General features: G+C 38.0%; 1 protein-coding gene across 1 annotated transcript; it reads right to left on the bottom strand.

The window, feature by feature from the left end:
- Window positions 1–7,867: 7,867 nt before the first annotated feature.
- On the bottom strand, window positions 7,868–9,590 carry LOC116058714 (coiled-coil domain-containing protein 106-like). The gene is made up of 4 exons (XM_031311557.2): window positions 9,452–9,590; window positions 9,052–9,162; window positions 8,486–8,638; window positions 7,868–8,187 (listed from the first exon to the last, which is right to left on the bottom strand). The coding sequence occupies exons 1-4, from the start codon at window positions 9,588–9,590 to the stop codon at window positions 7,922–7,924; spliced, it is 669 nt and encodes a 222-aa protein (XP_031167417.1). The 3' UTR covers window positions 7,868–7,921.
- Window positions 9,591–11,633: the final 2,043 nt, after the last annotated feature.

The raw sequence follows: 11,633 nt of genomic DNA on the forward strand, positions 1-11,633 counted from the left end.
TTGCTTGCTTGAGGCACTGAATTGAATTAAACGCGCGAAGCATTTGGCTAGGAGGGGCAGGTGGGCAGAGGGTTAAAATACAGCGCTCCGATTGGCCGAAAGCTTTTCACTCCACTTACACGCTGTGGCTCAGCGGCAGAATCAACGTCATAAATGTAGATTGCATAGAAACTGAAACCGGCGAAATGAAAGATGCAACAAAATGCGTACCTAGAGAGCAGCGAATCGTACAAGCGTAGTTAAGGGTCAAAATGCGTGCCGAGTACAAAAAAGGCGTACATGTTGGCAGGTCTGGTGTGTGTGTGTGTGTGTGTGTGTGTGTGTGTGTGTGTGTGTGTGTGTTTGAAGAAGAGAGGGAGGTGACGAGATCACGGGGGTAGTTAAACCCTGCGATATCAAGAGGCGGATCGAGACGCAAGAGTTGAGCTCTTTGTAATGTTGTAGCATTACCACTCTCGATGGGTTGGAACTAGAAAATGTGGCGGTGTACAAATATTTAGGTGTCTGGTTAGACAGTTCCCTCTCCTTCCAGCAACACATAAACCACCTTCAATCTAAAGTTAAGTCTAGGATCGGTTTCCTATTCCGCAATAGGGCCTCCTTCACTCACGCTGCCAAACTCACTTTGGGGAAAATGACAATTTTACCAATTCTAGATTTCAGTGATGTCATATACAGAACTGCCTCAAACTCTCTCCTGAAAAAACTGGATGTTGTCTACCACAATGCCATACGTTTTGTGACCAGAGCCCCCAGTGGCGGTTTTTGGCACGGGCAAACCGGGCAGCCGCCCGGGGTGGCATTTTTTCATATTACATGGAGGGCGGCACGAGAACTTACACAAAAAAAAAAAAAAAAAGTCCTCTGCGCCGCAAAGCGGTTTCCGTTATCTACTATTTCACTGTGTGGGGAATTGGTAAATCAGCGCCCCCCTGCAGCTGCAGGCGCCCTGCTGGCACCCCCTACTTTCACAATGAAATGGACTAGTCCATAGCGGTGTGGGGCGGGCGCAAAAGATAAACACACGGTGACAGGAGAACTGTGAGTACACAGAGACGGAGCAAGACGAGTCTAAACCTTTCTTTTATGGCAATGGTCTAAACGCGAAAATGAAACAAAGTTACCCAAGCGGCTCAAATAAAAGAAAAAAGCGAAAATACATGTTTTCTCAGCTCCCGTGGCTGATGATAGTGGTAGTGTTGTCGGTGTCGGCGGCAGTGTCATGCAGAGTGAGGAGGAGAATCAGGAGGAGAGAGACAGAGATGAGGGAGTGGTAAGCACAACTCCCCTTAAAACACAGCCAAAAACTGAGTGGTGGACAAACTGTTGATAACACTACAACAATAAAAGACGTAGGCATGCTTTACTGTATGATTACATTAGTAGCCTATATGAACGTTGCACATCATGCAAACGTTCTTAACGAGAATTATAGCTTTTCTATCTGCTTAGGCAGACAAAAACTCATGATAGACCTCTTCAAATTAAAGCACAGGGCATCTTGAAATGATTATATATATATATATATATATATATATATATATATATATATATATATATATATATATATATATATATACATACATACAATCATTTGAAGTATTTAATGTGTCAACTCTCACTGATTCTTGCTTACTCATTACATGGCGGTAGTAGTTTTAAGGAGTAGGAGTTGCTATACATATTCAGGGGAGCGCAAGGACGGGTGGTATTTGTGATCTTATGTGGTGGGCCGGTCTGGGCCAAAATGCCAGGTCTGATTTTTGGTCTCAGACAGTCCGTCCCTGTCGATGACATCATTGATGATTTTGCGTCAAGGAAGGCCAGAGAGGTCAGGTTTTAGTTTTAGTTTGTGTTTTCTGTTCTTAGTGCTATAGTGTAATAATTAGATTTTCTTTAGTGTGTCTTCACATTTGTGTGATGAAGGATTTGTGCTATTTAGAATATTTCTATATTTTATTTGTATATTATTCCTAATATTTTATATTATTGTTGTTGTCTGCTCTTGTTTAATTTTTTATGATTGTATATATTTTTGGCACATTTATGTATATACTGTATATTTATTTTAAGTTCTCATAACCTATACTGTCATATTTTGTGCAGAATTGTGTTCATTGTCTTTTGGCAATGTCGAAGGTGGAGATTGTGCACCTTAAAAAGTGTGTTTCCTGTTGTAATTGCAATAGTTAATTTTTTTTTGGAGGGGGGGGCGCTCGAAGGGGGTCTCGCCCAGGGCGCCATTCAATGTAGAACCGCCACTGAGAGCCCCTTATAACACCCACCATTGCAACCTCTACGCATTAGTTGGCTGGCCCTCGTTTATGAAGGTAAATATGGTGCAAAAAGGGAGAGCTTGTAGAATACAATGTGAGAACTTGCAGAGCAAAAAATCTGAACTTGTATGTTAAAATTTGCACTTGTAAAAATTTTATTTGCACTTGTAAAAATAAAATTTGCACTTGTAAAAAATATTCACACACATGTGATCTGAATTTGAAGTCATACAAAGAAAAAAAAACATGAGAGCTTGTAAAAAAAATCTGAACTTGTAAGTTGAAATTTGCACTTGTAGAAAATGTTCACACACCTGTATTCTGAATGTGAAGTTACAGAAAAAATATTCACAAATGTGTAGATTGATATTTACATGAACACAATGACAGCTGCAAACTTATAATGCAACATTTACTCGTATACTTTTTTTTTAATTCTGGTTCATTTTCCATCACAACCACAACTCAGTGATTACAACCTCTCGAATCTGTCACTGCAACTTCACATATGTGCTCTCTCGCATCACAAAGTGGCGAATCTGCGCACCTCGACTTTCACAACACTCTTGACGATACATTTGGTGCAAAACTAATTTGTACCTGTGGACTTAGGCTGTGGAGCTCTGAGCTAACAGAACGGGAAAAGCCTTCTTATATACAGTCTATGGGAAAATCAGGGTTTCTATCGCCAGATGAGGGACAACTCTGTCCGGCTTATTTATGTAGCATGGAAACTTGGTGGAATAGCATGCTAGCGTTAGCTAACTAGCAGCCAGCCCGCTTCTAAATAAATACCTTTTAATTGTCTAAACATTTTTAACAGTCAAACTAAAACACTGGCGGTGAGCTCCACGGCCTGCAGCCGCAGACGGACCGTCATCAGTGGGTAACAGGTGCCAAGTTTCGCATCCCTGCCGAGAATTGCATCCACTAGGGAAAATAATGATTTTATAAGGCAAAGTACTGTTTAAAAACTAGGCAATAGTAAATCTCTTTGTCATGTTCATCAATAATGATTAGGATTTTAGAAGGTTTAGAGACATCAATGTTTTATCAGACTCTGTAGTAGCATTTCCTTCCTAGATGCAATTTTCGGCAGCAATGAATTCTGCAGAAATTATTGTTTCTGCCCAAGCGGGTGCAATTCTTAGCATGGTTGCACAACATCAGCAAAGCAAGCTCTGGTCATGGCCGGGGGATGGGCCGCTGCTACCGGATGTGGGGCTCTCCGTGTCCCGCTGGAGCTCCGACTGCAGGTCGAGGTCGGCAGCGAAGCTTTCTGGCAAAAGCAGTGTTACTACGCTGGTCGATCCCCACTGATGACGGTCCGTCTGCGGCTGCAGGCCGTGGAGCTCACCGCCAGTGTTTTAGTTTGACTGTTAAAAAGTGTTTAGATAATTAAACGGTATTTATTTAGAAGCGGGCTGGCTGTTAGTTAGCTAGCTAACGCTAGCATGCTATTCCACCAAGTTTCCATGCTACATAAATAAGCCAGACAGAGTTGTCCCTCATCTGGCGATAGAAACCCTGATTTCCACCCTGAGCTCCACAGCCTAAGTCCACAGGTACAAATTAGTTTTGCACCAAATGTATCGTCAAGAGTGTTGTGAAAGTCGAGGTGCGCAGATTCGCCACTTTGTGATGCGAGAGAGTACATATGTGAAGTTGCAGTGACAGATTCGAGAGGTTGTAATCACTGAGTTGTGGTTGTGATGGAAACTGAACCAGAGTAAAAAAAAAAAGTATACGAGTAAATGTTGCATTACAAGTTTGCAGCTGTCATTGTGTTCATGTAAATATCAATCTACACATTTGTGAATATTTTTTCTGTAACTTCACATTCAGAATACAGGTGTGTGAACATTTTCTACAAGTGCAAATTTCAACTTACAAGTTCAGATTTTTTTTACAAGCTCTCATGTTTTTTTTCTTTGTATGACTTCAAATTCAGATCACGTGTGTGAATATTTTTTTCAAGTGCAAATTTTATTTTTACAAGTGCAAATAAAATTTTTACAAGTGCAAATTTTAACATACAAGTTCAGATTTTTGTTCTGCAAGTTCTCACATTGTATTCTACAAGCTCTCCCTTTTTGCACCATATTTACCTTCATACTCGTTACACACCCAACGCCTAACTCACTGGTATCAACTCATTTACAAATCCTTGCTAGGCAAAGCTCCGCTGTACCTCCGCTCACTGGTCACTATAGCTTTACCCACCCGCAGCCTTCACTCAAGCAGTTACTTGGTCACTCCAAAAGCCCACACCTCCTTTGGCTGCCACTCCTTCCAGTTCTCAGCTGCAAATTTTTGGAATGAATTACAAAAAACCCTGAAACTCAAAACCCTTACCCACTAACTGCCTTCAAAGCACGTCTGTGCTCCTTTCCGATCACTGTACGTGCTAACTGCTCCCTGTCTTTCATCCGCTGTTTTTGCACACCCTTACTCCATTATCTTTGTCGTGCCCCATTGCATAGTTGCACAGATTCACATCTTCACCTGCATTGCACATCTGTTTACGCTAGTTTGCACTATTCACCTGCCCTTATATGCTCAACCGTTATTTCTTCCCACCTTTGTTGTCACACAATTTTTTAACATCTATTGACCTACTTCTAGACCGCAATCTGCACTAACTGTATATTGATTATATTGACTCTTTACTACATCTCAGCATTCACATAATCTGTCTATTCTTGTATACTGTGTTATCACAGATCTTCATCACCACCTAGACCACACTTGGCACTAATTGTACATTGACTCTTTACTACATCTCAGCATTCATACAGACTGTCTATTCTTGCATATTGTATTATTACTGATATACATCACTACCTAGACCACCATTTGCACTAATTGTATATTGTCTCTTCTCTACATTCAGCATTTATATAGATTGATTACTGCTTACTGTGTTATTACTGATCTACATCACTTAATAGACTGCAACTTGCACTAACTGTAGATTGACTCTTCACTACACCTCAGCATTTATCTAGACTGTCTATTCATATACATTGTGTTATAACTGATCTATCTCACTAACTAGACCAATAGACTAACTGTTTACTGACTCTTTACACCATCAACTCTTTACACCATCTCAGCAGTGATATTCATGTATATTGCATATCCATCGACTTACTTGCACCTCACTACGTGCCAGCATTTGTAATTGCCCACTTATTTTGCACTTTATGTAGCATATTGTATTCTGTGTTCTTGTATTGTATTGAATGTGAAACTATTTGTTGTCTTGCACGCCTACGCTTGTCTTGGCCAGGTCACCGTTGCAAATGAGAACCTGTTCTCAACAGCCTACCTGGTTAAATAAAAGTTAAATAAATAAACTTTTAAAAGTTAAATAAATAAATAAATAAAAGTAATTCAGTACAAAGACTCCAAAGATGGCGGCAGTTCCGCTTAGCCAATCGGAATTCACAGTTTTAGAAGGTGTGAACTACGTCTGTAGTCTTTAGACCTCGCCAGTTTGAAACCCCCTCCCTTTGTGGAGTTCTCATAGACATGTGAAATGTCAGGCTGCTACAGCTACATGCAGACCTTTCTTTGTTTAAGAAAGCCACATGTTTCTTTGTCTGAGAAAGCAGTCATGCTGTGGAGTTGCGATGTAGGCCGCAGTTGGACATGTGTCTCCTTTATTTCAGAGATAGTTTAATTCCCCTTTCTGTGGTCCCAACAACAGGATGTATTTAACGAGTGAAAATCACTGTTTTAATTGCCTTCAGCTCAAAGTTTCCTTTGAATAATTTTTGGAGTGAAAGGTAAAATTAAAGGGTAGAGAAGTTACTGGTTCCATTTGATGCCCTTGCTGCCACTGAAAAGCTTTACACCGTGACGGTAGACGGGTGATTAAGTGTGGGCTGCGCTTTCTGTAGACGGTAGGTGGGAGCATAATGCTTGAGATTTAAGGATTTTAAGATTTAAGAAAAATACACCCTCTGACCACAAAGTTGGCAGAGTGGCACTGTGAGTATTTTCACTCGTTGACTCCACAGGAAGTGAATCAACTGCAGAAGCAAATAACTTTGTTGAAAACTTTAACCAAAATATGAGATATTCGTGTCTTGGTATGTTTGTACATTTTAGAAAACAAAACATTTCACAAAACACTTCAGCATTTCAGAAAACAAAACAACATTTCACAAAACATAACAGCAAAAGCAAAAACCAAATCAACATTTGGTGAGACCCAAACTGAAAAAGGTAGGTACGTAGTGGACAATGTTTCCTCATAGCTGATTGGATGCACTGGCTGTCAGTCTGTGACAAACGTAAGTTCTTCTGGTAGCACTGCATATTACGGTACGGTAATAAGATGGTAATAGTGGGGTAACAGTGAGATAATAAAGAGGTAATATATAGGTAATAACATGTAATTACCAAAGTAATAACGTAGTAATAATCACAGTAATAAGACGTAATACTGGGGTAATAAGGTGATAAGGTAACAGATGTAATAACATGCAATTACCAATGTAATAAGTAAGAAAGGGTTCGACAATAACCATATGTATATCTAGGTAATGGTAATATAGTTATATTTATATTGTAATAACATGGTAATAATGGGGTAATATATGTTGATGTTTTCACTGTATTGTATTGTAATTACCATATTATAATGCTGAAATTCATCCACCCTTTGTTTCAAACATTTCCCTTTTGTTTCAAGGTAATACTTTATGTTAATTTATGTTAATGATGTTTAATCTTGTGACTTCTTACCTGGAAATGCTTCTGGTAGTTTCTGTGTAACAACCATGAATCAGGGCCGCAAAATGTAAAACTGCCTGTTTCTATTGTATTACATGGTAATATTAGAATAACAGATGTGTAGATATTACCTGGAAACGCTTCTGGTAGTTTCTGTGTAACAACCATGAATCAGGGCCGCAAAATGCAAAACTGCCTGTTTCTATTGTATTACATGGTAATATTAGAATAACAGAGGTATAGATATTACCTGGAAACGCTTCTGGTAGTTTCTGTGTAACAACCATGAATCAGGGCCGCAAAATGCAAAACTGCCTGTTTCTATCGTTTTACATGGTAATATTAGAATAACAGAGGTGTAGATATTACCTGGAAACACTTCTGGTAGTTTCTGTGTAACAACCATGAATCAGGGCCGCAAAATGCAAAACTGCCTGTTTCTATCGTATTACATGGTAATATTAGAATAAAAGAGGTAACAACCATGAATCAGTGCCGCAAAATGCAAAACTGCCTGTTTCTATTTTATTTCAAGGTAATACAATATAAAAAACATTTTATAGTATTGATGCCTCGTATGTAAAACTCCAAAGGAATGCCATGTATGAACAAAGGAATGCAATGTATGAACATGTTTATACTGATATCCATCAATTAATTATTTACTGAACAAAACACAAATGGCTGATTTTGATACAAACAGGGAAAAAGAAATCACTGTAACCTCAGCCACACCTTATAAATAAAATTATTTCCCCTAAAACTAAAATCTTCAGCATTCAACTCAAAATTTAAAAAATGTTCTCAAATATTAAACAAAAACAATAATGTAATACCATCACCACCTAATTCCCTTTTACTTTATATTTGACCGGCAGGAACTCTCTCTCCTTTTTCTTTTTTTAAATTTTTGCTTTCAATGCTGGCTCCCTGTCAAGGAAAAGCTTAAGTTCTTTCCCATATTTTAAGAGAGAGCCACCTGGAAAGGGTGGTACCCTAGCTTTCTCCTTACTGTCAGCTGCCAAACAGACTTCTGCAATCACAGCAGTATAGGCGATGGTGTTTCGATCCACGTTGTGTTTTTCACAATTTCTGTTGACACTTCGGGTCTTCTGGAAGGTTTTAAGGACCGCCATGTACCTGTGTTGGACATCTTCTGGGGTTGTCACTATAAAGGCAAAGAAAAAGTTACAATATATAGGGTCTTGAGTGGCTCCCAATCTGTTTTATAATGGACAAAAATGATCACACATTGGCTTGTTTACCAAGCCATAGTCCTGTCACCCTGAACATCCTGCAGTTCAATAAAGCATTGCTTCTTGCCACACATATAATGTACTATAGGAAAGGACTCTCAAATATTGGGCAGGTGGGCTTGTCACAGTAACTTTGATAATGAAATCCTGCACTGTGCAACAAATTTTACTATTTGTCAATTAAAAGTTCGAACAAAACATTTAGCTTACTTCTTTTGCCAAACTGTGCCCCTTTATCCTTTTTTATGCTCTTCCTCTTGGTCTTCTTCTTCCTCTTCCTCCTGTCACTGGATGAAGAGGAAGATTCAGAGTCTGAAGAATATGAATCAGATGAATCTGAGCCTGAAGGTGATTGATGTTTTCCTGGAAAAGTAAAAGAAGAAAAAGAAGTTAAAGAAGAATAATATTGTACTATCCAACGTTGAAAAATAAATTGATTTGTTAGGTAGGAGGAGCTATTTTTTATGTTTTTGTTTCTGGAAGTACTGCACTGTATTAATATAAATAATTTCTCTGTAGAAAATGTTATGTGGACACGGTTGGAGCTTAGATCATAAACACTGAAAACTAAGTGCTGTGTTTAAGTCAGTTACATTTAGTACATACACAACAAGATCTCATTGCACAACAATTGTAGCATATGAGAACATACTGTATATACAGTATATTATGTTGAAAAAAACCTGAAAACCCCACAAATACAATTGATGTTATTAAGGCTTTGCAATCTGTCTACAAGCTTATCAAGCTTCTTCAGCGAACTTGCGATATATCACCTGCAGCAGTGGGAGCTTTGTCCAGTGCTTTTTTCAGCTGTTCTCTTAGGAAGTTTCTTTCATCCTCAAGGGCTGTTATTTTCTGTCTTGATGAGGATGAGGTTCTTGGTGCTTTAATTAAGAAAAAAGAAAAAATACATGTCTACATGTGATTTAAAAAAAAGCATTAAAAGAAATCACAAGGAAATAGATTATGACAGTTCAGTACAGTATAACATTTTATCTTCGTTTTTCTCTGTTTTGTGCTTTACAATCACAAAAGGGAAAATACTACAGCAATGCATATAATGCTTATTGATTAATTATCTACATTCATCTAATAGTTGATTTTTTTTTTTTACTATCTGCACCCATTGCACTTTGTTTTACAAAGGATCAGTGTGATAAATAACATACTTACTTTCCACTCCAGCTTCCTGTAACATTTCAGTTTTCTCTACATTGTGAAGTTCCTCAACTTCTGCAGATCCACCAATGCTATCTGCGTCGATGGACGAAGGAAACCGCTTGGCTCTTTTGCCTCTTCTTGTAGAAGGCATTGTTCTGAAAAGTTTTAATATCATTATGAAAATATTTAGTCGTGTAATGGTGACTTGAGAACAGTAACTACAGCAGTAGTATGCTGCCTTCACATTAATTCATTAGTAGAAATACAGTAACCTAGTAATATAGTTCAGCACTCACATGGGACATGTTCTGAATAAAGACATATCTAAAATACATTTTGCCCAACTTTTATTTGTAATGTAGTATTTTTATGTTTCATCACAAGGGACTGGCTTAAAGGCTTTTCTTGAACAGTAAACACTACAGATTACATTAAAGACTCTAGCATGATTGACTGCAGCCTTACTCGGCAAGATGTGCACTTCCACTATATCTGTAATGTTAGCCGTTTTAAGAAAGTCTACAGTAAATCACCCTGCATATAGGGGCTTTATAACATAGTGTACCTCACAATACACACCATCACACCACAGGTGTGTATCCACAGGTAGGCCTATACAAGTTAGTAGTGCAATATCTTGTGCTGTAATTGACATCCTGTCCACACAAGTCTGTATGTTGAGCCTATTGCACACTAGAGCAAGAGCAGCAAGAGACTAATACAAACTTAAACTTAAACAGTTTATTTATTTTACCCATTTTTTCAAAAAACAATGTGTCTTTTAAAAGCAAAAATGGATGTGTGCAGTAAACAGGCCATGTGTTATAAAAACGTCTCACACAGTAAAAATACATACATGTGCTTGGAATTCTAAAATATGAAAATGAATTGAAAAACTACATAATCCCCACATTTTATGTATAAGGAATAGTCACAGCCCAAATAAATACATCTCACAAATACTAAAATGTATATTAACAGAATGAGGGTTAACCGGGGTAAAGCTTGTATACAGTAAGGGACCATTAACATTACCTAGCTGCGATCAGTGTCCTCAACAACGATGATGGCGTTGGCGCCTGAAGTCTCGTTCGTGTGCTGTCTTTCTTCATGAATCGCAAATCAGCGTTTAAGTCCCGCTTCCGCCGCCTCGTGGTAGCAAACTCCTGTCAGCTGTGTGCCTTACAGTCTATGTAGACAGGGTCAATTTTCACAAAATCAGAAGAACCCCGAAAGCATTTTGTGATTATTTATATTGTACAACATTTCTAGGGGTATTAAGGGGTGCTGAATCCAAATCTGCTGTATATGAAGCTCAAAAATGTCCCAAAATGCCTCAAAATTGAGAAATTCAAAATGGCCGCCACCGCCAGGCTGAAATCTGTTTTTCAGTATATCTTTTTGACTAAACAAGGTACAAACATGAAATAAATGTGCTTTTGTAAGTTTTCCTACATGGGCAATTCAATGCCATATTCAGATTTGAGATCTAATGTGAAGAAACTGCTTAGATATTGGAAAAATAGTTGTTTTTACTATGAATAATTACTCAGTTATTATTATTATTATAATTATTATTATTATTATTATTATTATTATTATTGTTGATATTATCAGGCTACATTTACTTACTTTGTATTTTGTTTTGAGTTCAAATGTACAAACAAATACTAAAAGTTACAAACTTTAATTAAACGTTCACAGGTTTTCACACATGGGGAATTTAACATCCTGTCCTGATTTAGATCAAGTGTCAATAATAAGCTTGAAAATCACACAAGTATAGAGAAAAAGGTGGTCATTAGTGATAAAGAAGTTGTCAATCAAATAAGATCCAAAAGCAGGAAGATACATGGGTCATGGTGATATTCATTGAACTATATCCCAGTAGAAGTTACAGTGACAGCTTATTCGCAGTCCTCTTCAATGTTTCATTGCAGTTGCATGCGTCTAAACATTCCATGCGACTCTTTCTGAATAGAATAGATTAAATAGAATAGAATAGAAAGATTACAACTAGTACAAGTACAGGTACATTGGAATACTCTACCAGTCTATATAGTATATAGTCATATTTGTACATTCTTATACACAATGATCAACATCAGCTAATTCCCTATACACATACCTGCAGCTGCAGCGTTGGCTGAGGCATCCCTTGGTACACCCACATGAAGTGAACTCCATGCAGGCT

The sequence above is a fragment of the Sander lucioperca genome, chromosome 11 (assembly GCF_008315115.2).
Source record: "Sander lucioperca isolate FBNREF2018 chromosome 11, SLUC_FBN_1.2, whole genome shotgun sequence".
Taxonomy (NCBI): domain Eukaryota; kingdom Metazoa; phylum Chordata; class Actinopteri; order Perciformes; family Percidae; genus Sander; species Sander lucioperca.